Genomic DNA, 26564 nt, shown 5'->3' on the forward strand with positions numbered 1-26564 from the left:
TCATGATTTTTGTTACAAAAGAAATCGCGATTTACGATATTATCGCGATAATCAAAATCCATTATCCTGGGGTGGAACATTTGCCAAAAAAATAGCAGATCTACAAGCTTGTAGATCGGCTATTTTTTGAGCAAAGACATTTGATAGAGAGTGAAAAAAAGACTGTATCAAGTACGTATATTATAAGTACCTTTTACCAATTCCAGAGGGTTTTAGTGGTACCGGATATGCAGCTCGGCAAATAAAAAGTGAATTGATCCCAGTGCATGACGGAGGACGATATCACGATAAATTAAATCTCTATGATACGATTATCTTGAGTGTTTTTTATCACGATAAACGATAATATCGCTTATCGTCCCATCCCTAGTTTCCGTCCCACACTGGTGTGTCTCTGCAGGCATATTTCTTAACCATGGCTAAAAGTCGCCACATGAATTTCATTTAATCATGTTAACTTTCTTCAGGAAATGCCAAACGCAATAGAGCTGCAATAGAGCCGGACCGTAAGATAGAGCTGGACTAAAACAGTGTATATCTCCTGCATTGGATAAGAAGGGACGACATAAACAAAATCGGATTGGATAATAAATATAGTGGGCAACAGTGAACTAGTTTATCATATAAATATACATGTTTTGATGTTCAAAAGGTCAACCCTCACCATATCCCTGTTTATTACATAATGCATGAACATACAGCACATATAGTTGTAAATAGCTGCAGTGATGTGTGATTCACTCCAGCGTATGGTGAGTCAGACACACATCATGATGATGGCTTTAATTACCCTCTTAAAGACATTTGGATGCAACATTGTGCATACATCAATATGCATGCACACATCCAAATGCATATACATACTGTACATACATACATACAGACAGTACAAAAGAACAGCTTGTACCCCTGTGCCTTATCATAACTTGATATAACATTATGCACGGTATGTGAACATGCAGCCTCCTCTGTCACAACAAAGGACAAGGTCACTTTGTTCAAAGGGGTTTTGTTCATATGAGCATATATTGATTTCCTTCACTTTCTCCCCTCAAATCCTGTAATGATGAGCTCGTACAGGTTTTCAGATGTGAAATTCAAGCACCTTCCCAGCATCAAGGTGCATATACTGTAGACGGAGTGTTTCCTGCACTTTGAGGTGTCATGTAGCATCCAACTAAAAGTCATATTTCGTCGTTGCTAATTCTAAGCTATAATGCAATAGCAAAGTGTTGTGTGTGAAAAGATTTTAAGTTAGATGCATTTAGGCATGCTATGGAAAGCAAATACATTGGTAACAACAAGATAGAGCAAGCAAATCAGTTTTGTGTTTATACTGCATTCCAGTGTAATTTATTCAGTTTGGGGAATCCCTAACCAAGCTGAATTTGGCTGGTTGGCTCAGCTGTGGTATTAAAAAAGTTGTGTTGCCCTACTTTCTGCAAACGATGGCAGCGAAAAATTGTACATTTGTACTCAAAATGAAACCGCAACATGAAACCAAACCTTAGTGTTAATGTAAGTCAGAGAGTGAATGCACCCAAATGGACCCTTATGGGCCCATTTGGTTCCATTTTGTACAGACTGGGACCCGGGCCAAGAAACACCAAAAGGACAGAATACATTACTGCAGTTGCCTGAAAAGAGCCCACATCAATAGTACATGCAGATCTCTTTGTACATCACACACAGATACACTGTGTACACCCACAGTGCGTCCTCGCCGCGCCACCTGCCTTTGTAAATCGTGTTTGCAACAATGTGTAGTCACACACCCTTGGCCATGCACGGCCATCAGCATGGCTCATCTCCACACAGCGTTATTGTATTGGCAGGTGAACAGAGGGAGGTGCTTCATCTAAAATGGCCGTATTGGCCGATCAAGGGCCAAGAGAAGAGCGCGCGTGTGCGTGTGCGTGTGCGTGTGTGTGTGTGTGTGTGTGTGTTTTTGGGAAGGGGATAACATGAACTGATTCCAAATTCATCATTGGCTGATGAGCTCAGTGTTCCCGCTGCTTACAAACCGCCCTGAATGTGATCACAGGCCATGGTTGATGTAACGCTGCAAAAGGTCTGTTCCTGGATCAGATCCTGAGCGATCAACTCCAGGCTGCTAGCGCTGCCAGAGTCATTAATCTTGACTTTTTAAGCCCCCACTCCCTCCCTCCCTTCCCTCCCTCCCTCCCCCCACTAAACAGTGTCAGGAAATCGACAAGAGATGAATCAGTCACTCTCTCTCCTCCCTGCGAGCAGAAAAAGCTTTTAAAAAATCACAATATGGGGGAAAGTGGTGCTCCAATTACACCTCCTGAGCACAGAGAGGGAGAAGAGAGAGAGAGGGGGAGGAGAGAGAGAGCGCACGAGAGAGAGAGGGAGAGGGAGAGAGAGAGAGAGAGAGAGAGAGAGTGAGAGAGATAGAGAGAGAGGAGTAAAGAGGCAATGAGGGAGAGAAATGGAGAGACATCAAAAGGTTGATGTGGGGGGAGGGGCACAAAGGGACAGCAAGATGGAGAAAGACGATGTAAGAGACAGAAAGAACAAAACAGTAAAAGAAAACAAGAAAAAGAGAAAATCAGATGGAGAGAGAGACCGAGAGAGAGAGAGAGAAAAAGAGAGAGTGAGACAGAGAGAGAGAGAGAGAGAAAGAGAGAGACACACAGGGAGAGAGAGGGAGAGGGTCAGGTGAGAGGAAAAGGAAGCAAAGTGACGGGGGCGCGGAGAAAGTGAGTGGGAGATTGGTCCGGCAGTTAATGAAAAAGGACTACCTGGTGTAAAAGTAATCCGGGGACCTGGCAGTCAGCCCAATTCAATAACAACATGAAGAGTGGGAGGGAGGGATGAAAGGATGAACCATGAGGAGAGAGAGAGAGGGCATGATGCAACTGCATCTCAACACCACCCTGTTGCTGTAAGCCAATGCCTCCTGATGTTATTATTCATGCAGAGATGCCAGGTCCGAGGAGAGGAAGGTTTGATGAGAGGAGACATGAGGAGAGGAAAGGAGTGGAGAGATTACGAGAGGAGAGAACAGTACACGGCCATATGAAGCATTATAAGCAACGTGTCAGTGTTCCTCCCTTCTCCCCAGTTGTGTGATGTTTCAATCTGCCTTGCAATAAGCTAATACAATCTTCAATTTCCCTGAGCGGTATAAGAGAAGATTAGCAAAGGAGAGGAAAGGGGTGGGGTAGCGGTGGGGAAGGGATGGGACGATAAGCGATATTATCGTATGTCGTGATAAAAAACACTCACGATAATCGTATCGTGGAGATTTAATTTATCGTGATATCATCCTCCGTCATGCACTGGGATCAATTCACCTTTTATTTGCCGAGCTGCATATCCAGTACCATTTAAACCCTCTATTGGTAAAAGGTACAGTATTTTCTGGACTATAAGGCGCACCTGACTATAAGGCGCACTGTCAATGAATGGTCTATTTTCAAACTGTTTTCATATATAAGGCGCACCTGACTATAAGGCGCACATAATAGACGATATCGTTGCGTTATGCATCCAACAGATGGAGCTGTGCTAAAGGGAATGTCAATGTCAATGAATGATCCATATATAAGGCGCACTGGACTATAAGGCGCACTGTAGTTTTTTGAGAAAATTAAAGGCTTTTAAGTGCGCCTTATAGTCCGGAAAATACGGTACTTATAATATAGCCTACATACTTGATTCTTTTTCTCACTCTCTATCAAATGTCTTTGCCAAAAAATAGCCGATCTACAGGCTCACAACGCGTTGCGTTGCAACGCGTTGTGAGCCTGTAGATCTGCTATTTTTTGGCAAATGTTCCACCCCAGGATAATAATTTTTGATTATCGCGATAATACCGTAAATCGCGATTTCTTTTGCCACAATAATCGTGATATGACATTTTCATATCATCGTCCCATCTCTACGGTGGAGAAGGGGGTGGCGATGAGAAGAGAAGAGAAGAGACGAGACGAGACGAGACGAGAAGAGAAGAGAAGAGAAGAGAAGAGAAGAGAAGAGAAGAGACGAGAAGAGAAGAGAGAAGAGAAGAGAAGAGAAGAGAAGAGAAGAGAGGAGAGGAGAGGAGAGGAGAGGAGAAGAGAAGAGAAGAGAAGAGAAGAGAAGAGAAGAGAAGAGAAGAGAAGAGAAGAGACGAGACGAGAAGAGAAGAGAAGAGAAGAGAAGAGAAGAGAAGAGAAGAGAAGAGAAGAGAAGAGAAGAGAGTGATTGGTTTCTGAAGAGTTAACAGCAGCGTTTCATTCTCGCCACGCTGGGCTCACTGACTGACTACGCTCTCTCTCCTCTCATCTCCCCAGCTGTGCAACATTTCAATCTGCACTACAATCAGCTAATACAATCTTTCTTTATCTGAGCACTACGAGGGGAAAAACAGTTGTTGGCATATTGACAGCACAGTTTGAGCAGCAGAAAAGGCCTGGAGTCAAGCTTTTGGAGAATGAAGGCTCAGCGGTACGCTGCTTGAGAAGTGTGCCAATCTATTTGTCCAATTAAGACGGTATAGTGCAAAGCATGGCGGCAGGTTGCCGGAGCAACAGCAGCAACAAGCAATGTGATGCTAGGACCACAAAACCTACTGCAGGAGAGGACCAAAACTACAGTTTAATGTTCCATTCTCCCTACAATGAATGATACAGTAATTGCTGTATATTTTTATTTCATTGTAATATGATATTTATTTCACTTCATGTCTTATCTTTACTGGAGCAAACTTGACTAATGTTCCTGCAATACCCAGCCAGAAGGGCAGCCATCCAATACTGAAACTATGACATGTAGTACACATTACACAACCACTTCCTTTTCACCTGACAGCGAGGAGCATCGTTGGGAGATTCATAACACACACAGAGGTTCATGATTTCTCGGGCAGTACCCTTTTCCTCTGAACAGGCCTCTTAACTAACCGGTAGGATTCGCTAATGCAGTGAGTTCTCTGGCGGATTCCCATCTGTGAAAACTGCCAATAGTGTTTGTTGGAGTACCCTGCAGGCGAGCTGGAAGGTACCCATGTTGTTATCATGTTATATGGCGATAACATGAGTATCTTTATTATAGTTGTTGTTGTTATTATTATATTAAGTGGAGAGTGTATCTTTTCATAGCAATGAAATATTAAAATAGAAAAATATATATTATTTACAATCTGAAGAAAGATTTTTTTTTTTTTGGTCCAAACTCCAAACACAAGACAGGGAACTGGTCGTTTTTTTTTTTTTGTTTTTTTTCTTCAAGGAACTACTGTAGGAAATAAAATAAAAGAGAGATAAATGAACTCTGGATTACTGTGTACAAATGAAACTCCAGTGTTCAAAGTGTTCATTGATACATGTGGTTACATTTGTACACAGTTAAACAAACACACAGTTCTAACTGAAGTGAACATTCAGTATGTTGCTGTTTGGAAGCAGAAGAGGGTGTGTCACCTTGCGGGGGTGGTGGTGGTGGTGGTGGTGGTGGTGGTGTTGTTTGGTGCTCAGGTTCTCGGGTTTCTCCCAGCAGCGCGTGGACAGGTTGAGGATGGCCGTGGCGGCCATGTGCGCCGCCTCGGCATCGTGGGAGTAGTCGTAGGCCGAGGAGGAGGAGCTCTTCCCGTAACAGGGGAGACTCAGGCTGGGTGACGGCGGTGACTTGTGGAACGAGGGCTTGGCTGTGTCGGAAAGAACAGGAAAATAGAATTTATATACTAGTCCGGTGGTTTCCATAGGGGTCCATTTGGTTTCATTTTACGCTCTCAAGAGTTAAAGCTGTACTGTGGAAGCTGCTCAACTAGTGGTCAGTAGCGGTATTGCTTTTTTCGGCCGGAGTCGCCGCGGACCACCGGAACGGGGGTCCGCGGGCACCTCCGCCTCGCCGATACGATTCCGTAGAGCCGTCTCCCATCATTTTTAGACCAGGATTGAGGGAGTAGCAGGCAAGATTCCTTCACCAATGTAAACACAGTTGCTGAGGGAAGCTACTTCCTTTAGAGACAGCAAGACTCGCTGTGATTGGCCGGTGGTGTATGATCGGTGCTGTGATTGGCCGGTAGTGTATCATGTGGGAGATTACATCATTTTGCCGGGAAATTCTCCCCCCCTCACAACTCATAGAAAACATATAAAGAGAAGGCTTCAGAAGCTGAAAATAACAGAGTGGGGGTTCTAAAACTTTAGCGATTTAACAGTTAGGACAATTTTAAGATTTGTTTTATAAAAAAAGTTACATGGTATAACTTTAAAGATCTATAAGGGTCCATTTGGTTACCAACTCTCCATCATTTAGTTGGAAACCCATCAAGAACCACTGGTGGTCCCCAGATCACTGCTTGAAAACCAATGTATATATATATATATATATATATATATATGGATTGGAGATCCCTAACAGAATCAATTTTATGCCTATATATGGAGATCCCTGCTCTGAGTATCTGACATCACTGTGATGTCACCTGTGATGTCACAGTGATGGTTCAGGGGAACCACAGTGTCAGGCGTTACCCGTACGGACAGATACGGACAAGCTGTGACAGTTCTGTTGGTAAACTGTGACCTACGGTCGCAGCAATATTTGGTCAAGTGAAAAACAGGCGTTGTGGTTAAATGCATAATATGCCTACGGTCAATGCCCGTGTGCAAGTTCAGATCAATTGCTCGAGCCACTGAGGAGAACCATATGGAACAGACAGGTTATGAGTGAGTGACTGACTGACAGTTCAGGGGGACAGTCTCGTTATCATATAGTAGGATACAGTGGTTTTAGGCACTTCACTGGCAATTCCCAAAACGGATTCCCGCGACACACGGTTCTCATGACATCAATGTGTGAACTCTTACTTTTGAAGGCTTTGGGTGAGGGTTCGCTGGTGAGCAGCATCTTTGGAGCAAGCATGCGTTTCCCAAACACTTGTACGTCGAAGCTTGCATAATCGAAGGACACCTTGGAGTATTTCTCCAGCTCCTTGGCCAGGTTGGCGCGGGGGGTGGTGGGCATCATGTGGGGCCGGTAGCTTCCATACTGGGGCACTTCTAGCTGCTTTACGAAACACATTGGCCTGTCCATGGAGAGAGAAAGAGAGACAGCTTGGGCTGGGTGATTGTGGATCAAATCAAATATCATGATGCATTTCACCAAATATCTCTGTGGCACAAACTAGTTCTTAACTCTGCTTAACAGAGCAGAGTTCATTAGAGTAGCATAATGGAGAGTAGCACAGAGACAAGGTGCGGAGAATAGAGACACTAGTCATGCATGAAGCAAAACTAACCAGGGACGTGCAGAGAATGTTAGAAAGGCAGGGGCTGAAATTACGCTGCATTCAGATATGGCATGGAAAGAGGGCATTTGCATTTCTTTCACTATAGTAAAAACTGCATTCATGGTCTGGAGAGGGCACTGTTAAAAGAGCAGGGGCTCTAGCCCCCTTTGATGTCTATGTGTGTGCACGTGCCTGAAACTCACAAATAGTGGAAGGGGGAGAGAGAGAGAGAGAGAGAGAGAGAGAGAGAGAGGGAGAGAGAGAGGGAGAGAGAGAGAAAGAGTCATAGGGAGAGAGGGGGCAGCAATGTACTTAGCAGGAGTGTGGCAGGATTAAAAGCTCTCTTATCAGTGGAGGGCACATTTGCATGTTGTAGAGCATGGAATTTATGGGCTTTAAGTCCTCTCGCTTTCCTGGAGAGCCTGGGTTTTTTGTCAGACCTGTTGGCACTAAAACCACTGATAGACCGGAGGGAGGAAGACAACAGAGGAGAGAGAGAGAGAGAAAGAGAGAGAGAGAAAGAGAGAGAGCGACAGCGAGACACAGAGAGAGAGAGGGGGGCAGACAGAGGAGACGAGTACAGTGAGAGAGAAAGAAAGAGGGCTAGGAGGTCGAGAGCAAGTGGGGTAAATGAGAATGCTACAGCAGAGGGATTGATGGGAGAGATAGGCAGACAAACAGACAGACAGAGAGAAACAGAGAGAAAGAGAGAGAGAGAGTCGCGCACGTGCAAGACACCAGTCATGTTGCCATACCTTAGCTTTTGCTGAACTGACGCCACTGGAGAGCAGAGTGGAGTCACCTTCCTCCACTTTGCTCTCCTTCTCCTTATCTCTGTGTCCCTCTCTCTCTCTCTCTCTCTCTCTCCTCAGCTCTCTCCAGTCTAGTCTAAGCCCCTATCCCCTGTCACAGTCTCTCCCTGCTCTGCAGCCCCATGCTCATTAATAAGCTATATGACCTGCCCCGTGGTCGCACTCTCGCTACCGGCCTTCGTGTTACAGTACACACACACACACGTACGCAGACACACTACAGGACGCACACAGACCCACGCACACACGCAGAGAGAGGCTGTCTGAGAGTGGGCTTTCTTGACAGAGCAGCCTAAGCTTCTTCCCGCCGCTTTCGACCATTGATCACTTAGGATTTCTTCTTTTTATTTATTCAACATGAATTCCATTAGGAGGCGGATCGCGTGCGGAATATTTAGTGCCCTTCAACTGTGTTCTCCGTACATAACAGACAGCCCCACTCATTTTAATAACAATGAGGGTGGAAAAACAAGCCAGGCCTTATTATGTTTTAATCCTTGACGCTTTGTCGGACCACCGATGAGGTTTTCCTCAAGGAAAGCAATTATTTTTCCTATCCCCCCACAATGCCCCTATAACTCGCATAATTAGCTTATCGGCTGCATTATTAATTAAAATACCAATGAGGGAGAGCGTGCACTTAGCATAATACCAGCGTCTGCTTCGTGTTAATTATCATTCTTTTGGTTGTGATGAGGGCGGATGGCTGGCAGGACTGACTGAATGGAGATGGAGAGACTTGAGTGTTTGAAGTGACACCGTTAAGGCGACACTGATTACACCGACCGGTTCAAGAACTTCCTGGTGCTTACGGCCAATCACAGACAAGCTCCACCTCTTTTGGGAAGCAAAGGACCCAAGGTCAGAGTTGCCTCTGCGTGGCAGCTTCGTACAGTAAGTGACGCAGTAGCACTGTAGCCAACCTTGTCAAGGACTAACTGTGTGTGCGTGCTGAATTAGATGACTCAATTATAACATGGTACATAGGTAGAGTATGTAGGTGAAAGGGTCACCATGGATATTTTATCATACACGTGTCGTGCACGTTGTCTTGTGATGCATTCTTCTTCTTTCATATTAAAATGTGTGCTATTTCTTTGCTTTATTGTTGTGATGTGCTATTTTTTTCCACTACTCTGAAAGGCGGAGATTATGTTTTTGCCAATATTCGTTTGTCCGAACCTTGGACTGGGACCAGCTAATCTCAGGCACTGCTGGACCGATCGGGATAAAGCCTTCTCACATTCAGCAGGCCAAGGAGGAACATCCACCCCCACTTTTTCACATTTTGGTTTATAAGCCTTGAACCATTTCACCTGACGAGATTTTCGTTTTATAATGACTGAGCTGCATGCACTTCTATTTCTCTCATTGTGCACAGCAACAATGAGAGAGTTAATTTAAGTTTGAGAGTGTTAACTCATCTAGTGCCTTTCGCGTGATGTCACGCGATAAGTACTAGAGTACGTATAGTGCCGAATGCGTGATGTCGCGCGAAAAGTAATATATTACTGTAACGGCGAGTAAAAATACCTAGTACAATGGCCGACGCTCCGGAGACGAAATCCGCGCTGATTTGTCATCATCACGGCTCCACGAGCACACAATAGTCATCCCATAACATTGAGGTGGACGGCCGATCTCATCTTTAATGTCCATTATCTCAAAACAACACTTTAGAAGCGAAGATGGAGGCAGATGCTCGCTTATAAAACACATGTATAAACGCTCCTATGCAATCCAGCATGGCACCACGTAAACAATGTTCGGTTCCGTCGCAGGATCCGATGACGTCAGACCGGAAGTACTTCCGGTCTAGACTTCTGGCCTTCAAAATAAGACAATGGCCGTTAATGGGGCCGGGAGGGGGCACTCTGGACCCCCTAATCCGTTAATGTCCTGGGCTCTGGATGAGTTAAGAGTCAAATAAACACTCTAGATGTTGCTGTGTTCCTGACACATGCCACTGTATCAATCTTTACTTCACATATCTGAAGAAACAGCGATCCGATCTACTTCACACTTGGCAGGTGTATTGCTGAAGACCCATGGGATTGCAATGTCGACTGTGAAGTCCATCGGATCAGCGGTTCACAAGAACGCTCTGGGGGCAAAGCAAACTCCCAGCGGCAACACGCTCCCAACGGGTACGCACTCCGCCAACGCTACAAGCAGCACCAACACCAGGAGCAAAGAAATCGCCCCATTCCAGACCCAAAAAATAAGTTTTACGTTTGATCTGGACCTAAACTAGTGAAAATATCAAATCTACAAGCATTGCGAGTTTGCAGATCTTGCAGATCTACCATTTTCACTAGTTCTTAAACTAAATTTGTTTTCTGATTTAGGGAATTTCTTTGCTTATTTAAATTTTAGTCATGAACATTTTGAATTTTTTGTGGAAATCTTTAAAAAAATAATAATTAATGACAACATTTTGGAAACAAAAAATAAAGGGATATTTACTCATGACCCACAAAAATGCATCTGTGACCTACAATTGGGTTCCGACCCGCTGTTTGAACATCGAATAGAGCAGAAATGGCCTGAAAATAAAGCTGGGATTGTATCCTAGTGCACCCTATAGTGCAAAAAGCCTCGGACCTCTGGTGACACGATCTCTGGCCTCACCTCAGAACTCTATCGTTGGGACTTCCTTTGAGGTGCTCGCCGATTGGCTGAGGGTGGAGCTGCTTGTCGTGGCCCGACTTGGACAGCTTCTCAGCGGCCGCGATGGGGCATCCTGAAAGACTGGAGGACAGAGGGGACAGACACAGGGGGAGGACACAGGGGGAGGATGAAGGGGACAGGAGAGAGCTGAATACATAAGAGTTTGTGCTGAGTTTGAAGATACATCAAGCTGATGAGGACCGACACATTTGCTGTCCTGCATACAAATACAGCAGCCTATATATGTTTACTGCTTCACCTGACACACACACACACACACACACACACACACACACACACACACACACACACACACACACACACACACACACACACACACACACACACACACACACACACACACACACACACCTACCTGCGATGTGTGTTGCGGTTGCTATTCACATGTCCCTGTCCAGTGCAGCCAGGAGTTGGGCACTTCAGCACATTCTCATGCATGGCCAGAACTGGAAACACACACACACACACGCACGCACGCACGCACACACACACACACACACACACACACACACACACACACACACACACACACACACACACACACACACACACACACACACACAACATTACAAAATCAATAGGTTGCGGTAAAAGAGGATCCCCTGTATTTAAACAGAATGTTTCATTTAAATGTAAATACCAGCCTGTCAGGAGGGTTGAATAGAAGCGTATCAGATCTAATTCAACAGACACTGCGGTCAAGGCTGCCGTATAGAGCTGGCTCTGTGTGACGTTCTTTATGTGCGAATGGATACGCGTGAAGAGGCAGGGCTAAGCTGGGAGAGCTAAAGTGCTTATGGGGCACATAGGCTTCTAAAGCAACGACGGTGGCCCCGCAATCTACAATGTAAAATAAAATAAAAAACTCTCAGAGTCAGTAAATAAACAGAACCGAAAGGACCCGTAAGAGTCTGTTTGGTTCCATTTGTACATTCCCTGAGTTTCATACGAGTTAAGTGTCCGTTTGTACACTCTCATAGTTAACGGTATATGAACAAACAGATTTTACTGTGTATAAGGCAGCTGTTTGGAAAAACAAATTCCTTTTGTACTCCTACTTACTGTACAAGGACATGTGCGTAGGAGAGAACAGCCAACATAAAAAAAGAAGTGCTCCCGCACACTGTGTTCACATAGAAAAATATTTATCGAGGAACAATGTTTCGGTCAACCGACCTTCATCAGATACTTGATTAACCGTGATTGTCCAGTAAGACTCCCTAATCGGGAGATAAGCGACCGTCACGTCACATAAGCGACCGTCACGCCAATCAAGAGGGATTATGGGAAATGGGACATATCCATGTTGATGACATGACTTTAAAAATATTGGGTATCGCTTTGCGTGATTTTCTGTAGCAGCAGTGTCCAAAAATGTGTTTGGCAAACATTGGCCTTGAAGACAATGTATGGAAAAGAAAATATTATCTTAAAAAAGGAAATGGAATATAATGGGACTCTACTGGGATACCTTTTCGAGCCACTGATCTAAAGGTATCCTGCAAAGTCTAAACATGGACATTTTTACACTTTCAGAGTTCAATCCACACTATTCTACTGTGATGTTTGGTCCTCTGACTCACTCTCAGGGGGGATCCTGTCCTTGTGCGGGCAGCCCGACAGGCTGCGGTGGTGTGGGTAAAGACCAGTCACGTGACCAGTCCCGTCACAGCCCGGGGTGGGGCACTTGATTTCCCGCTTCTCTGGCCGGCTGCTCTCTAAGGTAGGGGGGAGGGAGAGAGAGAGAGAGAAAGAGAGAGGGAGAGGGAGGTAAGAAAGATAGTAGGGGGAGAGAAGTAGAGAAGAAAAGGAGTTACCAAATTGGAAGGTGGAAGGGCAGTGATGTAGGACGGGAGAGAGGACAGAGTGGGGACAGAAGACAGGGTCGTGCAGAGAATGTTAGAGAGGCAGGGGGCCAGGGGCTGAAATTTCTAAAAGGGCCTTTTGGTGAAAATATAAAAAATAGCATACCTCCAAGCTCACAACGCGTCGCGCTGTGAGCTTGGAGGTCGGCTATTTTCGGTGCTTGATACTACACTGAACTAAGCATACAATCAAGTCAATACTGGAGATGTGGCGTCACGGCATGGATTTCTACACAGAGTGATGAGATTATTTCAACATAAGATGTTGCATTCAACTTCAGGAGAGTTTTGACAAGGCAATTTTCATGAATGCCGCCTTCAGGTATATGACATCATGGAAAGAGGACATTTGCATTTCTTTCGCCACGGTAAAAACTGCATTCATGGTCTGGAGAGGGCACTTTTTTACAGACAGGTAAAAGGGCAGGGGCTTGAGTCCACTTTGATGTCTATGTGTGCACGTGCCTGACAAGAGGATATACATCAAGGAGTTCCAGTACAGAATGGAGGGATGAGAGAGGAGAGGAGGGAGGAGAGAGGTGTGAATAGAGGGGGACATAAGCGAGCGGTTAACGCTGTCAGACGGTCTGCTCGGCTGAGCATGAAATCTAGACATCTTTCATACAACCGTAGCAAAAGTGAAACCACGTGTCTTCCATCGCTCATCTTTTATGCATCTCCGTAAGATGCTCCATGCATCACCATAACTGTGATTCATGTCCTCGGATTTCTTAAAGCATTTTTTCTGAGAACATCAGCATAATTGCAAAAAATAACACTATTTTTCACAAAGTTTCCATTCCACAAAGTTCTACTGAGCAAACCTATTCATCTCTGTTTGTTTATCCGCCTTTAGTGCCCTCGAGACACTTTTCCCTTAAAGGAGTAGTTCACCCCCAAAATGACTTTTTTTCTATTGATTACTCAGGCCATGGAGTGTAGAGTTCAATAATATTTTTTGGTTTTTGTCACATTCCTAAGATAAAAATGTGATAACAATAAATTTACCCCCATTGATTCCGGATGGTGACCCGTTTCGAAACGGGTCACCATCCGGAATCAATGGGGGTAAATTTACTCGAATCAAAATTTTGTCTTAGGAATGTGACAAAAACCAAAAAATATTATTGAACTCTACACTCCATGGCCTGAGTAATCAATAGAAAAAAAGTCATTTTGGGGGTGAACTACTCCTTTAAATACAAAGAACTTCTCGAACCAGACCGCTGCTATGTGACTGCGGTACAGACCACACCAGAGGAGGGAGAGGTAATGCTTGATTTAAATCAGAAGTCTTCAACTAGGGGTCCGGGACACCTAGGGGGTCCTCAGAGTTACTACAGGGGGTCCTCCAAATCTTCCAATCCTTTTTATATTAACAACTTGAACCCTAGTGTCCATATTCTGAGAACTGTAGCCAAAAATAGCAGATCTACAAGCTCACAACGCCTCGCAGCACAAATTGACATGATTCCAAAACACACTGATGATTGTGCTGTCAAACGATGAAACTGTCTATATGTAATCTATGAACAGGTTGTGGGGGTCCCTGCTTCATCTCTTTCTCAACTAAGGGGTCCTTGGCCTGAACACGTTGAAGACCCGTGATTTAAACAGGCGTGCCAAAAATAGCAAAGATCTCCAAGCTCTGAGCTGTGTTCAGCTCGCGACACCGGCGCATAACAAAGTATAAACCAGGCTTAAGGAAGGTGCCGCGATGCTCTATTGGCCCTCAAATTGAATGTTAACGAGACATGTATCTCCTAATTAGCGCCAGGGCTGAGCATGAGCGCCGCCACAGGGAGGGAGTGGAGGGCAGCGAGAGGGCAGCCACTACGAGCCGTGTAATCCCACCGCTGCCATAGTGTGAGTGGTATGACAAGTGGGCACCGTGCCAGCACGGAGCACAAGGCCCAAACATGTGCAGCGGCGGCGCATAAACAAACACTTCACTGCTGATTACGCCGATGCTCTCTTTCTCTCTCTTCGGTCTTTTGTCCCTCTTCTCTTTACTTCTCACTCATACTCTCTCTGTCCCTGGCATTTACGTCATCTCTTTTGAGCGTCCCTCTTTCTAACTTGGATTTTTCTCTATAGTGTTTTTATTTTTCTCTCTATCTCTATCTGTCTTCAAGTGCTTCCCCTTCGTGGAATCCTTTTCAGATGAGACCACTCCAGCCATCAATTGACTGGATAGGGGAGGTTTGAGATGGGGCCTTGCAACTCACAACAGTTTATTAGACACACTGTGTTTATTTATGCCATGCACTCAGACTGTCTATTACTCACTGTACTCCCACATAATATTACAATATACGTCTTTTAAAGGGGGTTTATTGTCTGCTTTGATACTAAATGACGTTGAATTCCCAGTACTCTTTTGATGTTATACTGTATGATGTGGTTTTGAGAACTGGAGAGTGCTGTATAATAAGACATACATATTGTGTCCTTATAATGTGTAAAGCATTAGTGTTTTATATGACTGAGTGTACTAGGCGCTTGCCCAGAATCGCAGATCCAACCGATGGGGTCGACTGATTCTGCACGCAAATTTCCTCCCCAATTTATTTACTCTATATGTAATAGTCCCTGTCACTGCCAAACACTACTGTACTGCACTGGGAGGGTATATCTTCTGATATACATGGAGTCACCACCAATTTATTTTTACCTGACAGTGAGGAGTTTCAGGCGTTTCTAGAAATAGGCAAGATAGGTGCACTGCTGGGGGTTTGGTTTACATTGGAGGGGGGGTATACTCTGGTATACCATGGTAGACTTTGGAAAATGAGCTGCAGTGATATGTACATCATGTGTCATATTACATGGCTTACACCAGACCAATGATACAATCGTTCATTCAGAAACACTAACCATGTCTCTAAGTAGATGCAAATCTAGGTCCCTTGCTGCTGACTGCCTTACCTTTGCCGAAGTAGCTCTTCCGCATGGCGTCCAGGTGCTTGGGCCTGTCCTCCATGGTGAAGTAGCGCTGGTGGTGGTGGTGGTCCGGAGTGCGCAGCAGCTCATGGGGTCCAGAGGGCTTCACCTGCTCCGCCTTCAGGGCGATGGCCTGCTCCAGCAGGCCCAGGTTGCCCCGGGTCATGTCAAACATCTCCGACTCATCCGTCACCGCTGAGCGCTGGGACAGGCTGTCCTCATCGTCGCGTTCATCGTCCCCGTCCGCATCGTCAAAGTCCTTCTCCTCAGCCTCAGAGCGGTCAGAGCGCACCTCAATGACATCAGGTGAGGCCGAGGAGGGGGCCTTGTGGATCTTGTAATTCTCCCCCCGCGGGTTGGGGAGGTAGTCCTCTAGTGGACTGGCCCGGTGGGAGCCGTAACTAAGAGGAGGGCTGGTCTTGTACCTTTGAAGAGGGCTGGCTTTGTGAGTATTGTAGTTCTCGAGTGGGCTTGCCCTATGGGAGTTGTAGTTCTCGAGTGGGCTGGCCCTGTGAGAGTTGTAGTTTTCTAATGGGCTCTCCCTATGGGAGTTGTAGTTCTCAAGCGGGCTTGCCCTATGAGAGTTGTAGTTCTCGAGCGGGCTGGCCCTATGGGAGTTGTAGTTCTCAAGCGGGCTGGCCCTGTGAGAGTTATAGTTCTCAAGCGGGCTGGCCCGGTGGGAGTTGAAGTTCTCACGTGGGCTGGCCTTGTGGGAGTTGTAGTTCTCAAGTGGGCTGGCTCTGTGAGAGTTGTAGTTCTCGAGCGGGCTGGCCCGGTGGGGGTTGTAGTTGTAGTTGGCCCTGAGGTCCTCTGCTTTGATGTATGTTTTTGTTCCCTGAGCTGCTGCGGTGCTGGTGATGGTGCTGATGGCACTTGGCACATCAGAAGAGGGCAGAACGTGGCTCACCTCCTCAACGTCCTCTCCGTCGTCCTCCTCCACATCCTGCTCCTCCTCTTCTTCCTCTTCTTCTTCTAGTTCTGGGAGGTGCTGTCTCTGCCGCTCAGCCTCCCCCCTCTCTTCCTCTTCTTCCTCTTCTTCTAGTTCTGGGAGGTGCTGTCTCTGCCGCTCAGCCTCCCCCCTCCCTCCCTGCACCTCCTCGTCTTCCTCGTCTTCCTCTTCTTCTTCTTCTAGTTCTGGGAGGTGCTGTCTCTGCCGCTCAGCCTCCCCCCTCCCTCCCTGCATCTCCTCTTCTTCTTCCTCCTCTTCTTCTAGTTCTGGGAGGTGCTGTCTCTGCCGCTCAGCCTCCTCCCTCTCCTCCCGTTCCTCCTCTTCCTGCTCTTCCACCGAGATCTGTCTAGGCTGGACATCTCTGCTGACGTACTGGAGTCTTAGGTCCGTTTGTCTCACATCTTTGCTCCCGTCTTCACGCTCGTCCTCTTCCTCGTCCAGCTCCTCTTCCTCGTCTTCCTCTATGTCTACAGCTGCCTGCTTCTGAATCCTCTCGACGTCCTCCTCCTCCTCCTCCTCCTGTTCTGCTTCTTTTTGTCCCTCGTTCGTGTACTCCTGCTCCTCGTCTCTCTGCTCTGCGGGAGCCGGAGCCACAGCCTCCTCGGTCTCAGGCTGTTGAGAGGCCGAGGTTAACTCCACGGCTCCGCTGCGTGGAGCTCTGCCCAGGTGGAGGAGAGAGTCGGCCACCTCCTCTGCCCTCCGAGATGAAGAATCAGCCTCCTCGGCTGCGGGGAGCGAAGAAAGGTGCTCGGCCTCAACTATCATGCACTCCTCTGTATCAGGAAGCAAAGGCCAGAGTTAGGGAGGTCAAAGCAAGCAGCACAGAGCAGAGAGAGAGAGAGAGAGAGTCAAAGGGTAAGCTAAAAGCCTTCTGTCAGCTCTAGCACTAGCATCACTGTTACAGAGCTCCTGGACATTATCAGCAGTATGCTCATTAGCGGTTTGTTAGAGGTAAGCGAACAATGAAATGTGGTCGGCCTTCCCAAAGTAATTGTACTTACTTACTTACTACAAGTAAGGTGTATAAGTAATACATGAAATAACAGTAAATTGGTCACAACCTGGCATCTGCATTTTTGGCATGACATTATAGGCGAAAATGTAAAAATAAAGTTCTAATTTAAAAAACATGTTTTTAAAAAGAAAACAAGCTTGAAGCTATTTCCGATTTTCCACTGTTTGTCCTACTACAAATAATATAGGGTTTAAGTGGTTACAACAAATTCAGCCAGGTAAGTGTTGGTGGGTTTTAGTACCTACCTTCCTTATCATCACCTGGGGGGGCGCTGCCCTCCTCATGATATGCGTCTTCCTCCGTCTCCCTCTCCTCTTCCTCTTCATCCTTCTCTTCCTCTTGTCCTGTTGTCTGCTCTTCATGTCCCTGTGTCTGTCCCTCCTCCATCGACTCTGCCTTTTCCCCGCTCTCCTCCTTTTCCTCCTTCTCTACGGCTGCCTGCTCCCCTTCCTCCTCCACCTCTTTGGCCACCCGCTCCTCCTCCTCCGCCTCTGCGCACTTCTCCACCTCCTTCTCTGCCTCTGCCTCGCTGCTGGCGTCGCTCTCGGCGCTGAAGCCCTCGTCCAGGGCCAGCTTCAGGGGGTGGGACTTCCTCTTGGCGGCAGGCTCTTCCGTTTCCTGTTCTTGTTCCTGTTCCTGTTCCTGCTCTGCCTCCTCCAGGCGTCGCTTCCTGGCGATGGGACAGCCCAGCACGCTGCCGGACGGAGAGACAGGAGCCATGGAAAGACAGGACGGGATTGGAGGTGTTGTTGTGGTGGTGGTGGAGGTGAGGGAGGCGTAGTATACAGGAGAGAGGAAAAAATAAGAAAAAAGTTAATGGCACGATAACGACAGCAACAGGCATATTTCCGACGACGACGTCCCATCAAATAATCAGGCGGCACATCTGTGTGAGTGACTTACGTCAGGGGTTTCCAAACTTTTTTGTCTCAGGGCACCCTATAAATATTTTTTTTAATCCGAGGCACCCCTACATTATAGTTTTCACTCCAGCACCTTATATTTATAGCATATTGTCGTTGTCGGGTGGAAACCTTGTATGTCCAAAACCGATCATTTTGTATTTATCATCTATAAAATGTACTAAACTAGTGAAAACAGCAGATCAGCAGTGTGCTTGTAGTTCTGCTGTTTTCACTAGTTTTGTGCGACAGAGGTTTCTGCCCGACAGTAATGATATTTTAGTGATTACGTTGCGAGGAAAACGTTGAGATAATAGCAATTTTGGTTAGAACTGACTGAAAATAACTTTGTACTTCAATGAGACTAAATATTTTTTCAAGTGTCCAAATAAATTCCAAATATTATCAAATGATCTTGCGTCGCGGCACCCCTGGACTGCTGTCACTGCACCCCAGGGTGCCCCGTCACCCACTTTGAAAACCTCTGACTTACGTACAGCAGACATGACAAGAGACGGGGTGGGGGTCAGGGACTGTTTGATAACGGATGGAGCGTCGGTGCTCTGTATGCATGTGTGAGTGTGTGCATGCGTGTGTGTGTGTGTGTGTGTGTGTGTGCGCACGAGAGCTTGTATACACAAACATCCTGAGGGGGGGTGGGGGGGGCGCAGTGCTTGCTCGTCTGTTCCCTCGCTCACACATCACAACCCATCCCGCCCAATTGAGTGGAACGTTTAATGAACAGCGCGTCGAGAGACAGCGAGGGGAGCGAGGCAGCGGAGGGTGAAATCCAATAAGCCCTCCACCCCGCCCCGCCCCGCCCCGCTCACCCTCACCTGGGAGAGGCAGGGGGTCGGAGACGGGGTTGGAGTGTCTATAAACAAAGTGCATCTGAAATTGCCACGCTGAAGGAATACACGTGTAAACAGATAGCTAATATCTCCTGCCCAAATAAGGAGTCACGAGCCAATGAGCTGCCTGTGGGTCTCGCCGGGGAAGGGGGAGGGGGGGGAAAGGAGAAGGAGAACTAGAGAGGGAGGGAGCGAAGAAAGTGGTGCTTGAGGGAGAAGGGAGTTACACAGCTGTTACCGGGAGAAGGTAGGCGTGTAGCGCCGCGGCCCGCGGTGGTAGCCTCAAGTCTAGCACAAAAGTTGATTAAAATAATATTTACATTTTACCAATTTATCTATAATATTAAATATTTTATGGTCAAATAATTATGCTATACTATGCAGTGATATGCATGATTCATATTATACATTGTTTGAGTGTATTGAGTAAATACTCAAGCACTTATGTTTTACTGATCAGACTGCAGACTAGTAATTGCTTCATCGCTGTCTGCTTGAACTGCTATATATTAACAATGATGAAACATGGTATTTTTTACTTTACTGAGTATTGCCAGTTTTCAGTACTTTTTACACAATTTAGACAGGAAATTCTTCATAGTACCTTTGCTTTTAGTACTTTGAGTATATTTTGATGCCAATACTTTTGTACTTTTACTCAATTACATTTTGATTACAGGACTTTTACTTGTAACAGAGTATTTCTCCATTACAGTACCGATATTTTCAATTAAGTAAACAATGTGAGTACATTTTCCACCACTGCACATATGATATCTGGATGGATCAAACTGACACTTGTTTGTACTGGTCACTAAAGTTCTCAGATTTAAATTAAGGAGACGGGGCCTTCTAGGACACCAACATGGATCCTGGATGCATAGCATAGATGCATAGAATAGATTTGGTTCTGACTGCCTCGATAGGGAAATAAACAGACTATATAAGCAGCCAGGGATTACATGGAAGGGCGCTTGCTTGCTAGTTTAGCTCGCCAGATTAGACCTAGAACTCAAGTTGTAAAATGTAGATTATCTGTGCTAATAAATAGTTATTATCTCAGACCTGTCTGTCATCTTTCCTCCAGAGATTCCACAACACTACAAAGAAATCATCAATCAGAAGTCATCGCTGCTTGGCTCCTCAGTGCCATCATGAATCGCCAGCGATCCATAAAGGGCCACATACATGTAAACCCTCCGCTTCAAGAGAATCAACGTATAATTACCAAGTTTTTGAAATTTCAAAAGACACTCGTGGTGGAAAATTACTTCAAAAAGATAAAATAAATTAAGTTTGATGTATTTGGTAAAGGAAAAAAAAGAAGAAACATGATGTGAAATATGGCAGACAGTAAAGTCCCGAGTTAATTCCATTTGTAATTCAGGGAGAGTGCAGAGTTAAATCAGAGGACAGCAGGGGTTGCTGGAGGACAGACAGACAGAGAAGGACAGACAGAGGGACAGGGGGGGTTGAATCTGCCCTACCTTCTGTGTCGTGAGTATCTCCCACTGATATGACCAGAGCCATTGCATCCAGGGGTGGGGCAGCTGGATGGGATGGGTGGAGGTTAGAGATTATATGCTTAAAGACACATGGGGTGCATTTTATTCGTGTTTTAGTCCCTTTTGCAGAAGCAATGACGACTGAAAGCAATAAAGAAAAGGCAATTAAGATAAAGAATAAACAAAGAATAAAACACACACACAAGGTAAATGGACATATCTAGATAGACCGTGCACATAAACATGCAAGGCCATGCACATGGTAGATACATGATCCCCATCCCCCAATGCGCACACACAGACATAGAAAAATGCATGAATGCAGGTGGTATCAAGCAGGGGAGAACATATTATTGTGTGTCATACATCAAGGCTGGCCTATATCCTGTTACTGGGAGTGATAAGGATCGGCAGAGGGCCGCTGTAATTTCCCCTGCTCTGCCTTCCACGCCGGGTGTCGTCATCATCGCCACTATTCCCCTGCTCCCCAGCTCTCTCTCTCTCTCTCTCTGTCACTTTCTTTGTCTCTCTCTCTCTCTCTCTGTCGCTCTCTCCTTTGAATCAGGTTTCCATGACCCCTCAGGACGGCTCATTTCAATTCTCATTAACTTCCCTCGGCAATTGCCCTTTATTACTCCAATTATACTTATTATTAATTTCCCTTATTAAAAAATGCTGCATTTGCATTTTAAATGCACCCCTCTCTCTCTCTCTCTCTCTTTCTCTCTCTCTCTCACCCTCCCTCTCTCCCTCTCCCTCTCTCTCCCTCTCTCCCTCTCTCCCTCTCCCTCTCTCTCTCTGACCCCATCGCTTCATTTTATTCAGTGTAATCCAACCACCTCTGGGTTTTTTGGAGCGTCAAGACCGATCAGTGTTCAGAGAGACAAAGTGTGACAAAGTGAGCCAGGATAAGAAAATAATCTGATGGGGGAGCGGGGGCTGGATATGAGTTTCATGGTTGATGGACCCACAAGGGTCAGCCTCATGCAATGGGGAGGGGGAGGGGGGGGGGGGGGGGGGGCAACATGATACACAGTAAAATAATGTGTGTCAATTTGACTCTGAGACTATACAAATGGAACCAAATGGAACTAAATGTACACTCTCGGAGTTACAGGCCCATAAGGGTCTATTTGCGCAATCGCAGAGTTAAATCAACACTCAGGATATTAACTGGGTAGGAAACAGGATGGGGGATGACACTGATACTCCTTCTCTCATCTCCCAAGTAGAACGCACTTTAAAAAAAAAGATCACCCTAAAGCATCCTCCTAATCTTTTCACTCCGGCTCTTTGTTCTGAGCACCGAGGAGAGAGAGAACAGCGATAGGCTGAGAGGGATCGATAGCAGCCTGTTGAAATCCACCCGCTGCGTTTTGAATCCACAGCGCACAGCCAGGAGTCTGGCCCTGAGCGGCGGGCGGCGAAGGAATTTGAGACGTGAATAAATGGCCAAATGAAACGGCACCGTCTGAAGGCGTCGTCTATAGAGCGACGTCGTGGATGTGTGTGTGTTGGCGCCACTTTGTAACACGGATGAAAAGAAGTGTGTGAAAAGGCATTTACACACAGAGATGCAGGCAGGCGGCTCTGGCTTACCTCAGCTCCTGTCCTACGAGCTCAACAGGAACCGCTGTGGAGTGTAAAGGAAGAGAGAGAGAGAGAGAGAGAGAGAGAGAGAGAGAGAGAGGGGGGGCCAGGGGGGGTATGGAGAGTGAGAACAAAGGTGAGCAACTGCTCAGAAAGCGATGCTGCTGCTAAAAAGAAATGCAGATCAATAAATCACAAATGCACATGATTCCCATGAGGCCTCCTCACTGAGGCTTACACGCAGTTGACTGCATGATCAGGGGAAAAAAAACACACAAGCGCGCACGCACGGCACACACGCACGCACGCACGCACGCACGCACACACACACACACACACACACACACACACACACACACACACACACACGCGCACGCACGCACGCACGCACGCACACACACACACACTCACACACAGGCCCACAAAAGACAAGCAAGCAAAGGCAAACATATACTGTAAGAAAAAGCACACATGCCTGGGCAAACATTATGAACATCTGCAGTACACATGCAAACAATTATGCACCCACCCACACATATATGTAAACAAACACGTCTCTCTCGCGCACGCACGCACGCGCGCACATGCGCACACACACACGCACGCACACAAACACACACACACACACGCACGCACGCACGCACGCACGCACACACGCACGCACACGCACAAAATAAATAAATACCAATACACACAAACAACGGACGGGAGAAAATAAATAAATAAATAAATCAGCTGAATTGCTTCAGAAAAGAAGTGACAATTATATGCAGACTTCAGCATTAAAGCGTGATTAATTGTTGCAGTTTAGTTATGATAATTGGGGAAAATTGAATTAAATAGAAAAGTGCCTTCATCAGGAGAAAAACACAGCATTTCCTTTCAGGGGCGACTTAATTGCCTTCAAAAACATAAATCACGGACGGGTCACAAACAACAATAATGTGAAGCATTTTTCCTCCCCCACTCTCTCTAACTCTCTCTCCCTTTCCTTCTCCATCTTCTGTCTTTCTTTCTCTCACTGTCTTTTGCTCTCTCCTTCTCTTTCTCCATCACTCTCTCTCTTTCTCTCTCTCTCTCACTCTCTCTCTCTCTCTCTCTCTCTCTCTCTCAGCTGGCTGTGAACATCGATTCAGCGTTGAGTGATAGAATGAGTTTTGAGAAATATCCTATTTTCATTTGGAGCAGAAGAGAAAAACAATATGAGTTCAGTCACGGCTCTGGTATACCTTACATTAATCACATGTCCGAAAGAACAGGCTTTCAAGACAACTTGTGAGCATTGAACACTGTGTGTGTGTGTGTGTGTGTGTGTGTGTGTGTGTGTGTGTGTGTGTGTGTGTGTGTGTGTGTGTGTGTGTGTGTGTGTGTGTGTGTGTGTGTGTGTGTGTGCATAAAATAAATTTGAAATGAGTGGATTTCTGCCTGACAACAACAGAATGACTGAGAGTTAAAATAACACCTTGTGGGACCATTGTTTTACTCTCAGCAATAGATAAACTCTAAGGATTGTATTGTGTAACACTCACTCACTCACACGCGCACGCGCACACACACACACACACACACATACAAGCACACACACGCGTGCGCGCACACGAAAACACACACACACACACACACACACACACACACACACACACACACACACACACACACACACACACACACACGCTCACACGAAAACACACACACGCACGCACGCACGCACGCACGCACGCACGCACGCACGCACGCACGCACGCACACGCACACACACACACACACACACACAGTAACATTTATTATGGATGTGTGATTGGTGTTTCTCCACCTTACATCATATAGGCTACTGTGTGGATGACTGGAATAGGGTGGCTCACTTCACAAGTTCACATAACAAGTACACACATACTTAACCATAAAAGTATATCATGGACAGTTGCACACGCACATACACGCACACACATGTATATATTACTATTAGTAAGGGCATTTTATCAGATATCTGACCAATCTGCCAACTAAAATCGTTACCAAGAAGTCTCTTCACCAATGTGTTTCTAAAGGTGTGTCATAGCATGTACTAAAAGTTTGAAATTCAACTCCCGGGGGATACCTCATAAAAAACTGCTCAAAGTGGGGTTACCGATAACCGATATTCGAAAATTCGAAAGTGCTTAAATTGGAATTATTTTCCCCCCATATCACTCCCTGGTGGAAAAATGTCCGCAACTACTTGCTAGCAATCAACTGAGAATCCTGAAAAAACCCTAGTTTTACGCCTCACAAGTTACTTAATGGCAAATTAAAAAACTTTCCTGATCAGTTTCTTTTTTTTCGCAGTTTCCCCCCTGAGTTGAATTTCAACCTTTTAATACATCTTATTACACCCCTTTATGAACACACTGGTAAAGACATTTCTTGGTAACGATTTACGGTATATCTCCATATACAGTACATGGATACTGGTCCGATATACATCACTGGCCAACTGGCCAACGCCTCGCAGTGCGAGGCGTTGTGTTAAGTAGATCGGCTGTTTTCACTAGTTTAAATAGATTTTTTAATGAAAAATGCAAAACAAACGGTTTTGGACATACAAGGTTTTCACACGACAACGACAATATACTGTACTGTAATTGTGGGACATTTGTCCCTCACAAGCATAGTGACACAAGTACAACCACCCCCCCCCCCCCCCCACACACACACACACACACACACACACACACACACACACACACACACACACACACACACACACACACACACACACACACACACACACACACACACACACACACACACACACACACTCACTTGCATGCCATACCCTTTTTATAGTTCTGCTGGTCAGCTAGACAGCTATATAACTGGCAGCTCTCAGCAGTGTACTGTATGTGTGTGCTTTTTTTCAATCCAAGGATAGTTGCAAAGCAGCAACTTCCACAGACAGAACACCTGACACTGATGATAAAGAAGAGGATGGGAGTAGGGATGGGACGATATGAACATTTCATATCGCCATTATTGTGACAAAATAAATCGCGATTTACAATATTATCGCGATAATCAAAACCATTATCCTGGGGTGGAACATTTGCCAAAAAGTATTTTTTGGCAAAGACATTTGATAGAGAGTGAAAAAAGAGACTGTATCAAGTACGTATATTATAAGTACCTTTGACCAAAGGGTTTAAGTGGGACTGGATATGCAGCTTGGGCAAATAAAAGGTGAATTGATCCCAGTGCATGACGGAGGACGATATCACGTCTCCCCAATCTCCCCAATACGATTATCGTGAGTGTTTTTGTATTTTTTATTTTTTAAAGATTTGTTTTTGGGCTTTTTGCCTTTATTGGATAGGACAGTAGACTGACAGGAAATGGGGGAGAGATAGGGAGTGACATGCGGCAAAGGTCGCCCGGATCGGGAATCGAACCGGCGACGCCGACAGGCATTGATGCCGAAATGGCAATGCCTATATGGTATGCGCCTTGTCCACTAGGCCACCAGGCGCCCTGTTTTTTTATCACGATAAACGATAACATCGCGTATCGTCCCATCCCTAGATGGGAGAGGAGAGGAGACACCCCAAGTTGTGGTCATATGCTTACCTCTAATTCCCTTGGACCGCGTGCGTGTGCGCTTGTCATCCCCCTCCACACTCATCTGTGGGGGGAGAAGAGACAGAGAGATGGAGCGTATATGGAGAACATGAGAGTAGAGAGAGAGAGAGAGAGAGAGAGATACAGAGCAAAGCATTGAGAAATTGAAAGGGAAAAGGAGGCAGGGAGATAAAGAGAATGAGTAAGGAAGCAAGAGAGCGACATCAGAGAAAGAGGGGGGCAGAGAGAGAGAGAGAGAGAGAGAGAGAGAGAGAGAGAGAGAATCCGTCAGTATATCACATTTTTCAATGCTTACAGAGTAAGTCCTCCGAGTCAATTCATCCATTTCGTCACTGTCGGTCAGAAACCTCGTATCTCCAAGTTTCGAATTTGTACGTTCTTTCGTGAAGTGATGTGAATCCCTGCTTCGTCATACAGGACTGTCGCACAAAACTAGTGAAAATAGCAGATCTACAAGCACACACCGCCTCGCGATGCGAGGCGTTGTGTGCTTGTAGATCGGCTATTTTCACTAGTTTGAATAATTTTTTAAATGATAAATACAAAATGAACCGTTTTGGACATACAAGGTTTCCACCGACAACGA

The 26564-nt window shown here is 45.9% G+C and overlaps 1 protein-coding gene across 1 annotated transcript in view; it reads right to left on the bottom strand.

Annotated features, from left to right (window-relative positions):
• The window catches only part of myt1b (myelin transcription factor 1b), a gene marked incomplete at both ends in the record, with an annotated part of 135249 nt that overhangs the window by 13340 nt on the left and 95345 nt on the right, over window positions 1-26564 (bottom strand). The window contains 12 exon segments of the mRNA XM_080732784.1: window positions 5430-5653; window positions 6822-7039; window positions 10687-10806; window positions 11102-11192; window positions 12330-12464; window positions 15540-16189; window positions 16379-16641; window positions 16798-17276; window positions 17764-18212; window positions 20759-20821; window positions 22376-22409; window positions 25967-26021. Coding sequence (XP_080588910.1) covers window positions 5430-5653; window positions 6822-7039; window positions 10687-10806; window positions 11102-11192; window positions 12330-12464; window positions 15540-16189; window positions 16379-16641; window positions 16798-17276; window positions 17764-18212; window positions 20759-20821; window positions 22376-22409; window positions 25967-26021 — 2781 coding nt within the window.

Source organism: Nannobrachium achirus (genome assembly GCF_963921795.1).
Source record: "Nannobrachium achirus genome assembly, chromosome: 9".
NCBI lineage: Eukaryota > Metazoa > Chordata > Actinopteri > Myctophiformes > Myctophidae > Nannobrachium > Nannobrachium achirus.